The sequence below is a fragment of the Salmo salar genome, chromosome 25, assembly GCF_965601325.2.
Source record: "Salmo salar chromosome 25, fSalSal1, whole genome shotgun sequence".
Classification (NCBI taxonomy): domain Eukaryota; kingdom Metazoa; phylum Chordata; class Actinopteri; order Salmoniformes; family Salmonidae; genus Salmo; species Salmo salar.
This window is the reverse complement of record NC_138315.1, coordinates 44,205,955-44,219,648: the sequence shown is the minus strand read 5'-3', so window position 1 is coordinate 44,219,648 and position 13,694 is coordinate 44,205,955. Positions and strand designations below refer to the sequence as shown.

General features: G+C 43.4%; 1 protein-coding gene across 1 annotated transcript in view; it reads right to left on the bottom strand.

Moving 5' to 3' along the window:
* LOC106586823 (anion exchange protein 3) overlaps nt 1–12,743 on the bottom strand; it is a 96,589-nt gene extending 83,846 nt beyond the window's left edge. The window contains exon 1 of the mRNA XM_082969177.1: nt 12,645–12,743. Within this exon, the coding sequence (XP_082825303.1) occupies nt 12,645–12,698 (54 nt within the window). The 5' untranslated portion in view covers nt 12,699–12,743. The remainder of the gene's footprint in view (nt 1–12,644) is intronic.
* Nucleotides 12,744–13,694: the final 951 nt, after the last annotated feature.

Genomic DNA, 13,694 nt, shown 5'->3' with positions numbered 1-13,694 from the left:
CAGATAATAATACAAGGCTATATCTTTACATTAAAAAACTAAGTAAGATTGCCAGTCATTACAATTAATTAATTTCCCCTTGATCTTAAAAAATATGACTTGGAAATATGGAAAACTAGATTACAAAAAAATTGTACCGGAACAAAACAAAAAAATGAAGGACATATTAGCCTACTGTGTTGTTGATGTTTTTGTTGTCATGGGCCCATTGCTTCCAAACATGGTGGAAACAATAGTGTGATTGCGGCCCACAATTCGGGGCACCCATTTTTCAATAGTTTCAAGTTGAATTAGTCGTATGTATGGGATACGCATGGCATACATCGTCCAACAAAATATTTACTAGCAGGAAGTGTTCCCTCTAAGCTGTGCACATGCCCACGGTGTGCAGTAGCCCGAGACTGCAGCCACGCAGAAATATCAGCCCACAGAGAGAAGCATGAGATTGAACTTCACTCAACTTTCTAGAGCAGTGGTTACCAAATCGGTCTTAGACCTCCAAGGCATTCCTAGTCGATCGCCAAACAGTTCTGTAAAAACAACAAAAATAAAGTTCCTATTTTTAATTTTAATTTATATTTCAGGCCGTTGGCAGTAATTACACACAATTCAGCTGCCCTGCGTGCCGGGTAGGCAAACTGTTTCATTTCATGTGTCTGAAGGTACAAACCAGTGGGCCCAGAGAGCAAATCAAGTGCACTATAGGCCTACCACTGGCCAATCGGATGGCTGAGATGACCCTGTCTTCAGTAACATAGCAAGCATAAAAGAAAAGCTACAGCAAAGTTGATACTGTGAAATTTCAAAACGTTTAAAACCATGACTAGAGAGAGACTGTCAACGAATACAGCAAAGAGATACTGTGAGATTTCAAAACGTTTAAAACCATGACTATAGAGAGACTGTCAACGAATACAGCAAAGAGATGGTGTTTTTATGAGTGAGTTCATGTTTAAGTCAGCACTGTCAACACTTTGCATTCAACACTTTTATAAGACATAAAATGCGCATTCTTCCTATTTCCACTCAGCGCTACAACTAGCACTGCAGCAGTAATGAATGAATAGGAAAGTGTGTATATAGGCATGCATTGTTGTTGTTATTATTAGTGGCTCTTTTTTAATATCGAGGAATATTTCACTTTCGCTGTTCATAGGAGTAACAACATGAATTTGTGGTTGAGGCAGAAATAATGCGATGCGACTCGCCATCGTCTGGAAGACTGTGTCCCTTATTGGTCAGTGTCAGTGGAGGAAAGGGAGAGCGGAGGGGCGTTAAGAGGTGGACCCTCAGTCTGCTGCTCTCTCCCTCTGCTGAGACTGACCATCAGATGCAGGCACCATTAGCCCAATAAAATACAAGTAAATAGCAAATTACTTAAAATGTAAGCTCACTCAGATGTGCTTCGCAAGTAATACAACAATGGATCTACCAGTGTGATCATATAGCCTACCTCATCATTTGAAATATAAATGTAAAACATTTCCTGAACAATTCATTGCCAGAGCAATTCAAGCAAAGACAATATGCGGTGATAATGCATTGGGCCTATATTGAATCTTACTGCACAAACCTCATTGCTACAGTACTGTTTTTAATTGGTTAATGTTGCATAGGCTTACGTTTTTTAAGTAATGTATTAAAAAAATCTGAGTGGTAGATCTCACCTTGCATTTTGACTCAAAGTGATCAAAGACTCAAACTTGAATTGATGTTCCACAACTCAGACTTGCGTCGCATGTGCCAAGGACTACAGACAATCACAGACTACAAATGCAAATCCAGCTGTGCGGTGCCCACCGAAGCCTCCCTCCCAGACGAACTTAACACATTCTATGCTCGCTTCGTGGCAGACGATACCGAGCCATCCAGGAAGTTGCACATCATTTTCACAACATTCAAGTTTGCGCTCAGCAGATGATTAAGTGATTCAATTGTGCACTACAAAAAGTCTGGTAGCAACAGTTGTGATGTGTGTGTAGCATTAATGTACAGTATGTGTGTGTGTTTGTGTGGATGTGGGTGTGTGCATGAGTGAATGCATGTGTGCTAAGGTGTGGAGAATCAGAGCAGGTGGTCAGTCCAGTTCAAGCGTTCAGCCCTCTGATGGCTTGTAGATAGAAGCCAGTCTCTGAGCCTGTTGGTATCAGACCTCATGCTCCGATAGCATCTGCTCGACTGTAAGGGAGAGAACAGCTCATGACTGGTGTGTATGGCGTTCTTGATGATGATGCAGCATGCCTTCCTCAGGCACCGTTTCGAGTAAATGTCCTGGATAGGTGGGAGCACGGTAGCAGTGATGTAGTGGGCTGTCTTGCGGGCATGGACGGAGCAATTACCATAACAGGCCGTGATGGAATCGGTCAAGATGCTCTCGATGGTGCTGCAGTAGTATTTGGAGAGGACCCGTGATCACGACAGGACGATAGTCATTTGGGCATGTCACCTTGTTTATCATGGGCACTGGGATGATGGTGGTCTCCTTAAAACAGGTGGGGACAGAAAGGAAAGGAAACAGAAAGGGAACAATCCTCCATACATACTGTCCAACAGCTCTTTCAGCATATGGGCTCCACTGAATTGTGATGGGTGTGTCTCTGTTAACAAAGACACTGCAGTGTGTGTGTGTGTGTGTGTGTGTGTGTGTGTGTGTGTGTGTGTGTGTGTGTGTGTGTGTGTGTGTGTGTGTGTGTGGCTCGCACGCGCGTGCTGGAGAGAGATAGATCATGTGTGGACTGCTCAGAAGTTTGCAGCTGAGAGGTTCAGTAGTTACAGTTCTAAACATATTGAGGAATTATCTGAGACTGCAGAGACCCCATATATATACTGCTCAAAAAAATAAAGGGAACACTTAAACAACACATCCTAGATCTGAATGAAAGAAATAATCTTATTAAACACTTTTTTCTTTACATAGTTGAATGTGCTGACAACAAAATCACACAAAAATAATCAATGGAAATCCAATTTATCAACCCATGGAGGTCTGGATTTGGAGTCACACTCAAAATTAAAGTGGAAAAACACACTACAGGCTGATCCAACTTTGATGTAATGTCATTAAAACAAGTCAAAATGAGGCTCAGTAGTGTGTGTGGCCTCCACGTGCCTGTATGACCTCCCTACAACGCCTGGGCATGCTCCTGATGAGGTGGCAGATGGTCTCCTGAGGGATCTCCTCCCAGACCTGGACTAAAGCATCCGCCAACTCCTGGACAGTCTGTGGTGCAACGTGACGTTGGTGGATGGAGCGAGACATGATGTACCAGATGTGCTCAATTGGATTCAGGTCTGGGGAACGGGCGGGCCAGTCCATAGCATCAATGCCTTCCTCTTGCAGGAACTGCTGACACACTCCAGCCACATGAGGTCTAGCATTGTCTTGCATTTTGAGGAACCCAGGGCCAACCGCACCAGCATATCATCTCACAAGGGGTCTGAGGATCTCATCTCGGTACCTAATGGCAGTCAGGCTACCTCTGGCGAGCACATGGAGGGCTGTGCGGCCCCCCAAAGAAATGCCACCCCACACCATGACTGACCCACCGCCAAACCGGTCATGCTGGAGGATGTTGCAGGCAGCAGAACGTTCTCCACGGTGTCTCCAGACTCTGTCACGTCTGTCACGTGCTCAGTGTGAACCTGCTTTCATCTGTGAAGAGCACAGGGCGTCAGTGGCGAATTTGCCAATCTTGGTGTTCTCTGGCAAATGCCAAACGTCCTGTACGGTGTTGGGCTGTAAGCACAACCCCCACCTGTGTACGTCGGGCCCTCATACCACCCTCATGGAGTCTGTTTCTGACCGTTTGAGCAGACACATGCACATTTGTGGCCTGCTGGAGGTCATTTTGCAGGGCTCTGGCAGTGCTCCTCCTTGCACAAAGGCGGAGGTAGCGGTCCTGCTGCTGGGTTGTTGCCCTCCTACGGCCTCCTCCACGTCTCCTGATGTACTGGCCTGTCTCCTGGTAGCGCCTCCATGCTCTGGACACTACGCTGACAGACACAGCAAACCTTCTTGCCACAGCTCGCATTGATGTGCCATCCTGGATGAGCTGCACTACCTGAGCCACTTGTGTGGGTTGTAGACTCCGTCTCATGCTACCACTAGAGTGAAAGCACCGCCAGCATTCAAAAGTGACCAAAACATCAGCCAGGAAGCATAGGAACTGAGAAGTGGTCCCCACCTGCAGAACCACTCCTTTATTGGGGGTGTCTTGCTAATTGCCTATAATTTCCACCTGTTGTCTATTCCATTTGCACAACAGCATGTGAAATTTATTGTCAATCAGTGTTGCTTCCTAAGTGGACTGTTGACATGGAGTTACATTGTGTTGTTTAAGTGTTCCCTTTATTTTTTTGAGCAGTATATATATATATATATATATATATATATATTATATATATATATATATATATATATATATATATACATATATATATACATATATATATATATATATACACATATACATATATATATATATATATATATATATATATATATATATATATACACATATACATATATATACATATATATACATTGGATGGAAACCTAGCTGAGTGGTGGGCACAAATTAAACTTCAGAGCTTGCCAGAGTGACTTTGAGCAAGCACAACTGCATTTCCGCACACAGTAAATTATTTTGAGAACAGACATTTTTGTTCGCCTGACTCAGAAATGACTGCACTCTCACAAATACGCCGCATCGCCACATGGATGTTTCCTCTCCCTCTCACACCAATTTTCAAAAATCAATTTTCCTCTCACAAATGCTTACTATAATTTTATAATAGGGGCAAATTCTAGCCAATGAACATAGCCTGTAGCAGACTACTGAAACGCAATTGATCAGGTTTTTGGACCAATCCCGGCTTGACTGCTCTCTAACCAGACTTTTAACCATAGAGGTGAAAGGAGAGTGTGAAAGATGGCTGACAATGAAGAGGTAAGTTCGATGGTTAGCTAGTTTCTCTACTGAAAAACGAACAAACTAGCAAGCTAATCAACTATGATTGCAATATTAAAATTCAAGTAGTTGTTTGGTATTCTGTTATTAAAGAAGGCTATTGATGAGGCAAGCTAAGTTAACATCAGCTATCTAGGAAGCTAACTAGCTAACGTTTGATAACTTTTACATAGTTTTTGTATAGTTCCAATAAATAAGAATGACTTCAAACCATTTCTCTCTCTCCATCCCTCTTTCCATGCAGGTCCACAGGCACTAATATGTGGTAGTGTAGTTGTTCTCTGCTCAGCTGACAGAGACAGGAGATACAGTCCAAGTAGGTTACCTTGGCTCTTCTCTATGCACAGCACTCTGGGGACTTCCTGCATGTAACCATGACATCCACCAATCATCCCCCTAACTTAATCATTAGTGGTACCAAGAGTTCCTCTAATTTCTTGGACGCTGTATGAAGGCATTGTGCCATAGGACATTTGTCACGTAGAGAGGATGATGACCAGCTGCTTGGTTAGAAAATATGATTCTATTCAGAGGATGGTTCTATACTGAACGTATGTGATTGTCATTGCTAAACAATATGAGTAGTGTAGACAAGGGATGAAGTGAACCTATAGGAGGATAGCTCTCCCCGGGTGGGTTGGACATGAAATGACAGCAGACCAACAAAAAAAAAACAATACTGAGCCATGCTGACTGACAAATTGTGTGGATTGGTAATTCCGGGTAATTCCACGATAACAGAGTGAGTGATCTTGAGACTGTATGTATGTCAAACAAACCAATGATTGCAAATTGTTGAAAGTAGTCCTTGTGCATAGAGTTGTATGGTTTTTCCACTTGGAAATCATTGGTTTTTGTTTGACATACAGTACATTTTAAAGTGAAAAATCTGAGCATCAGCGTCATTCTGTACCGTTGAATTGTACAGCTGGGCTCAGTCCAGTCCCACATTGCATGTTATTGATTATTTGGCTAAATTATTATCTCAATTGGTTCCTCTTTAGATACAGCCACAGCAGTCTTAAAATTGACTGATAAATTGAATGCAACGTTAAGATGTTAAAACATTTCAACTCCAATTGAACTCTGTCTGTGACATCTTGTTTTCCTCCCTCTCTCACTCCAGTTGTTCTCAGAAGGCAGGTCAGTGTGTGTAGAGAACCAGTTTGACCAGGTGGAGTCAGGCTTCTACTTCATCGCCCTGGACCACTACACCAACGAGGCAGAGGACGGCAGGTTTAGTGAGTCAGCAATCTTATGCCTAACACTGGCTATACTCAACCAGGGGTACGCGCAATGCCGTCAGGGTACACCAAATAAAAATGTGATTCACATTTTCAAACAGTCCATTTTGATTTTCCAACGGGGCTATACATTTGGATGAAGTTTTTTTCTCGCCTGAGTAGCCTCGTTTCACTGCCAAAAATAAAATTAAACCATGTAGTGTTCAGCAAAATAACAAGCAAAAGCCATGACAGGGAGACATAGTGGAGTGGTAACGCGAGTGCAAGCAGTTGCTCCCGACGCCAATTGGGTACCCTGCAGCATCCACCGAGAGGCTCTTACTGCCAAGGGAATGCCTGACAGCTTGAAAGACATTTGGACACTACAGTGAAAATGGTTAACTTTGTTGAAGCAAGGGCCCTGAACTCTCGTGTATTTTCTGCATTATGCAATGATATGGGCAGCGACCATGTAAAGCTTTTACAACATACAGAAGTGCGCTGGTTATCAAGGGGAAAAGTGTTGACACTTATTTTTTTAATTGAGAGACAAGCTTTCTTTACTGACCATAATTTTCACTTGTCTGACCGCTTGCATGATGACGAGTTTCTCACACGACTGGCCTATCTGGGTGATGTTTTTTCTCGCCTGAATGATCTGAATCTAGGATTACAGAGACCCTCTGCAACTATATCCAATGTGCGGGACAAAATTAGGCTATGATTAAGAAGTTGGAGCTCTTCTCTGTCTGCATCAACAAGGATGACACATAGGTCTTTCCATCATTGTATGATTTTTTGTGCAAATGAACTCAAGTTTATGGACAATGTCAAATGTGATATAGTGAAACACCTGAGTGAGCAGGGTGCACAATTACGCAGGTTTTCCCAACACGGACGACACAAACAACTGGATTCGTTATCCCTTTCATGCCCTGCCTCCAGTCCACTTACCGATATCTGAACAAGAGAGCCTCATCGAAATTGCAACAAGTGGTTCTGTGAAAATGTAATTTAATCAGAAGCCACTGCCAGATTTCCTGTCTTGGCATTTCACGCTGTTAAAACACTGATGCCCTTTGCAACCACGTACCTATATGAGAGTGGATTCTCTGCCCTCACGAGCATGAAAACTAAATACAGGCACAGACTGTGTGTGGAAAATGATTTAAGACTGAGACTCTCTAGAATACAACCCAGCATTGCAGATATGTGCATCCTTTCAAGCACACCCTTCTCATTAACCTGTGGTGAGTTATTCACAATTTTTGATTAACAAATAAGGTTTCATATGTAAGATGGCTAAATAAAGAGCAAAATGATTGATTATTATTATATTATTATTTGTGCACTGGTTCTATAAGAGCTCTTTGTCACTTCCCACGAGCCGGGTTGTGACAAAAACTCACACTCATTCTTATGTTTAATAAATGTATTGTGTAGTGTGCCAACAATGTTGGGAAAAAACAACATTTGAAAGTGCGCTGACCCTGGTGCTAGAGGGGGTACGCAACTGGAGGTGAAATGTTTGAAGGGGTACGGGACTATAAAAAGTTTGGGAACCACTGCCTTACACAACTCAGCACGTGTATCGCTCCACCTTCCTCAAACGCCAGTGCTCTACTTTTGTTTACCTTTTTACCAATGTCTATGGATTGTACAAGGATTTTAAATTGGGACTTTGTCGCCATACTAAATCTAATTCCATCTCTTGTATTGTTCTGCCCTCTCTATAGACCATGCTGATGCCCCACTGCAAGAATCTGGAGATATTCACTCTACCACTGTCTGGAGAATAGACAGAGGGTGGTCAAGACATCCCCGCCCGTTTCGGTAAAAAGATAAGTGATGTGCTGGAGAAATGTAACCACTTTCAAATTCATAGACAGAGCTATGGATGGAAGGACTGACCATCGTGCCTCCTTCTAAAACCCCATTGGAGGAGACGACACAAGATTCCTCGCCTCAGACCTCCTCCAATGGATTTTAAGGAGGATGGGTTTAGGGGAAGTGAAGAGTTGAGCAGAGATTAATTGGGACAGAGCTGATGTCATTGTTTTAGGTGGAAACTTATGTTGATACGATGAATGAATGAATGAGAAATGAATGACATTTTATTTTCGTGTCTAATTGCCAATAGGCAATCCATCCCTTATGGGGATTAACTGACACAAACAATCATTACAATAATTCACTGTGGTAATTAAATTCTAATTCTTCTTCTGGCGGTCTCTGCATTGCGCATCACATAAAGAGTGAAAAAATACATTTATTCTGTTAGGCTTAGAAAAGCTTTAAGCCTGCCCCCCATCAGCCTGAAAACCCAAAGGTGCCAAGACTTGAGAGAGAGCAATTGGAGACATTGAAAATGAGTGCTGGTGGACAATTTAATGCATAAATTATAAATGTTTTTACATGTTTGAATCATGTTTCTTTGCGTACAATTATGTACTGTTTAAAAGCCAATTCATATTTGATCCGGAAATGTTGTCAGAGGCTCTGTGGCGCAATTGCGGAGCCTCTGGAGGCACGCGGAGGCCAAATTGAACTCCGTACCTGATCATCGTGCACCTCCGAAATATGGTAACAATGTGGAGGGCTCCGTACAGCTCCGCATTGACATGATTGTTTGATGGCGGGAGGTCCTGTATAAACACAAACTCACTTCCTTGACAAACAACTCAGTTCAACAACTCTGAATGCAACTATGAATGCAACCCTGACATCTGCAGAGGCCGTATCACCGTAAATGCTGCACTGCAAATGGAGACGTCGGATTGACCATGCAGCACCTTTAAGATTGTATTTTATCTGTGACAATGATGTTCTGCGATGCTCAACGTCACAATTGTCACACGCTCCATTGGGGTACCACAAGTGATGGCGCCGGAGGGGAAGGCAGACATCTTATTGGCTCTTAAACAACCACGCAAAAAATGTTTTCGCATTGTTCGTAACTTGTTTTCTACATAATGTTGCTGCTACCATCACTTGTGACCGAAAAGAGCTTCTGGCAATCAGAACCGCGATTGCTCACCTCAAACTGAACAAAGAGTTCTTCTTCAATGAGTTGGACGGGAGGGATATAATACAGACAGGCCCAGATCCACGTTGTTCGCTGGAGAAGAAAACTGAGATTTCGCAGAAAGAGATCAGGGTGCCTTGTGAGGATCAGGCCAAGAGTGGCTAATCTGCCCTTGCTTTCCGTCCTGCTAGCTAACGTTCAATCGCTGGAAAATAAATGGGAGGAACTGAAAGCACGTTTATCCTACCAACAGGACATTTAAAACTGTAATATCTTATGTTCCACAGAATCATGGCTGAACGACGACATTAAGAACACACAGCTGGCGGGTTATACACTATCGGCAGGACATAACAGCAGCCTCTGGTAAGACACAGGGCGGGGGCCTATGCATTTATGTGCACAACAGCTGGTGCACAATATCTAAGGAAGTCTCAAGGTGTTGCTCGCCTGAGGTAGAGTATCTCATGATAAGCTGTGTTCCACACTATCTACCTAGAGAGTTTTTATCTGTATTTTTCGTAGCTGTCTACATACCACCACAGACCGATGCTGGCATTAAAACTGCACTCAATGAGCTGTATACAACCATAAGCAAACAGGGAAATGCTCATCCAGAGGCAGCGCTCCTAGTGGCTGGGGACTTTAATGCAGGGAAACTTAAATCAGTTTGACCTAATTCCGATCAGCATGTCATATGTGCAACCAGAGTAAAAAAAACTCTAGACCACCTTTACTCCACACACTGAGACGTCTACAAAGCTCTCCCTCGCCCTCCATTTGGCAAATCTGACCATAATTCTATCCTCCTGATTCCTGCTTACACGCAAAAATGTAACCAGGAAGCACCAGTGACTCGGTCTATAAAAAAGTGGTCAGATAAAGCAGATGCTAAACTACAGGACTGTTTTGCTAGCACAGACTGGAACATGTTCTGGGATTCTCCCAATGGCATTGAGGAGTACACCACATCAGTCACGGGCTTTATCAATAAGTGCATCGAGGACGTCGTCCCCACAGTGACTGTACGTACATACCCCAACCAGAAGCCATGGATTACAAGCAACATTCGCACTGAGCTAAAGGGTAGAGCTGACGCGTTCAAGGAGCGGGACTCTAACCTGGAAGCTTATAAGAAATCCTGCTATGCCCTCCGATGAACCATCAAACAGGCAAAGCGTCAATACAGAACTAAGACCGAATCGTACTACGCCGGCTCCGATGCTCGTTGGATGTAGCAGGGCCTGCAAACTACTACAGACTACAAAGGAAAGCACAGCCGAGAGCTGCCCAATGACACGAGCCTACCAGATGAGCTAAATAGTTCCGGACGACTGTGTGATCACGTAGCCAATATGAGTAAGACCTTTAAACAGGTCAACATTCACAAGGCAGCAGGGCCAGATGGATTACCAGGATGTGTACTCCGAACATGCGCTGACCAACTGGCAAGTGTCTTCACTGTCATTTCCAACCTCTCCCAGTCTGAGTCTGTAATACCAACATGTTTCAAGCAGACCACCATAGTCCCTGTGCCCAAGAACACTAAGGTAACCTGCCTAAATGACTACTGACCTGTAGCACTCACATCTGTGGCCATAAAAACCTTTGAAAGGCTGGTCATGGCTCACATCAACATCATTATCCCAGAAACCCTAGACCCACTCCAATTTGCATACCTCACCAACAGATTCACAGATGATGCAATCTCTATTGCACTCCACACTGCCCTTTCACACCTGGACAAAAGGAACACCTATGTGAGAACACTATTCATTGGTTACAGCTCAGCGTTCAACACCATAGTTCCCTCAAAGCTCATCACGAAGCTAAGGACCCTACCAGGGTGCTGGAGTGTTGGGAGATAAAGAGGGGGAAACTTCAGGCAGAGAAGTTGAAAGTTTTTTTCCCTCTTTACCCTTTCTTTAAAAGCTGGATCACTGTCCTGCCCTCTCTCTATCACTCTCTATATCTATCACTCTCTCTATCTATCACTGTCACGTCCTGACCATAGTAAGATGTGATTTTCTATGGTAGAGTAGGTCAGGGCGTGACAGGGGGTGTTTTGTGTTTTTCTATTTTTTCTATTTCTATGTTTAAGTTCTAGTTTTTCTATTTCTATGTTGGGTTTTTTGGAGTTGATCTCCAATTGGAGGCAGCTGGTCCTCATTACCTCTGATTGGAGATCATATTTAAGTAGGGTTTTTTCTTCCTGGGTTTTGTGGGTGATTATATTTTGAGTAGTGTTTGTTTCTCTCAGCGTCACGGTTTGTTGTTTTGTAAATTCAGTTATTTATGTTTTGCAAAGTTTCACGGATTTAAAAAAATGTGGAACTACAACCACGCTGCACTTTGGTCCGATCCTTTCGTCAGCCGTGACAATCACTCTCTCTCTCTCTCTCTCTATCACTCTCTCTCAGCCTCTCTGTCCTCTCTCTCTCTCTGTCCTGTGTGTCTGTCTCTCTCTCTCTCTCTCAGCAGTATGACATAGTTGTAAACCCCCGCTACGTATTACAAACCAGTCATTAGCCAGTTTTTTTTCTTCACTTTGACATTTTGCTGCAGTCACAAAAGATTAATTTAGAAATAGCTTGGGAGCAACTACAGTTGACTGACTAGCCTATATTCTACTGAATGTTCCTCATACTCAAAGCCGAAATACAGCCTTCATTATCTTGTTTACATTCCATTCAAAGGAAATGGAAACATCAGGTCAATCATTGACAGGTCATTTTGTTCTGCTTTCCTTTCATGTAGAAATGTCACAAACGTTGGGAGATGAAAGAACTTGCAAGCTAAAGGAAATCCTTGATACAGTAGCTCACTGTATGCATGGCATTGATGTCTATTTACCACTGGCCTTTCAGGACAAAATCCCACAGAGACATTCAGCAGTGCCAGCATACCTACAGTATATCTATCCTTACACACACACACACACTTTCTCCTCAGTGAGTAGTCGCAAATGTCATAGTGCATCTCACATGGCTTGGCATGAAACTGCGCTACTGGTGGTTGCTTAGGAGACGCCGTAGCAACCCAGTCTAATCAGGAATATTCAAGTCATTCTACTTCACAACCTGAATTCTGTTGCCTTTTTTTTAATGGTAAGCTGGACTTCAGACAAAAAAGCAACAATTGAAATCGTGACTGATAAGTAAGAACTTGTTCAGTACACAAACTAGTGCTGTGTTTAGAGGGATATGTCATGTTGCCAAAAAAGCAACTAGTTTGCATCCCTGCTTGGTGTATGTGCTATGTTTGTGTTGGAAATCTGACCTGTGAGCTCATCTGCCTGTTTCCCTGTTGAGTTCCCAGTTGACTCGTATCTATATTTCACGTATTAGGGATGTTTACTCCTTCTATTGAGAGCTGCGGAAGGAATTTCCTCTTGAAGGAAAATCAACATAATCAAATCAATCTTACCTGATGCAGGTTGATCAACACATCCTTGGCAGGGCCATGGCCTCCTGCAGCCATGGGGCTGGGGTCTGGGAGTGGGGGGGCTAGGTGTGGTTGGGGGGGGGGGGGGGGGGCGACAGTAGCTGGAGCTTGGGGACTGGGGATCAGCCCTTCTCTTTCACAGTGGGGGTTCCAGGAAGCCTGTGGGGTGGCATAACCTGTGTAGGCAAGAGAGAGAAGTGAGAGGTAGGTGGTGAGGGAACCTTGTTTAGCTTGGTAATAGGTCAACTGAAACACACACACAGACACACAGACACACAGACACACACACACACACAACCCAACCATAACTCCAGCTGCAACCCTAACCATAACTCTTGATTTGCCAATGTAAGCAATTATAACTTAGTGATTTACAATATTGACTTAGTATCATTTTATATTTATTTAAGGGTATACATATTTAGAGGTTTCGATCCTGTGGTGGTCTCTTCTCCCAATAACAAGGCCTTATATTTGCCTTTATAGCCACAGCTCCTGAACATTTGGACCCACCTGTGACCCTTTACAAACACTACAGAGCACTTTTTGTTGATTCCGGTAGTTTGGACTTTGCTGTGGGACCCCGCACATACAGTCTTAACAGCCTGTAGAAGTGTTATTTCTTAACTAGAAGTTTATCAAACCTATGTGCCCGTGCACCCTGTCCCACTTGTGGGTAAGAGACCTCAGTCCCCTTACTTAACCCTAACTCCGGTTGAAACCCTAACTCCAGTTGAAACCCTAACTCCGGTTGAAACCCTAACTCCGGTTGAAACCCTAACTCCAGTTGAAACCCTAACTCCAGTTGAAACCGTAACTCCAGTTGAAACCCTAACTCCAGTTGAAACCCTAACCCTAACTCCTGTTGAAACCTTAACTCCAGTTGAAACCCTAACTCCAGTTGAAACCCTAACTCCAGTTGAAACCCTAACCCTAACCCTAACTCCAGTTGAAACCGTAACTCCAGTTGAAACCCTAACTCCAGTTGAAACCCTAACCCTAACTCCAGTTGAAACCGTAACTCCAGTTGAA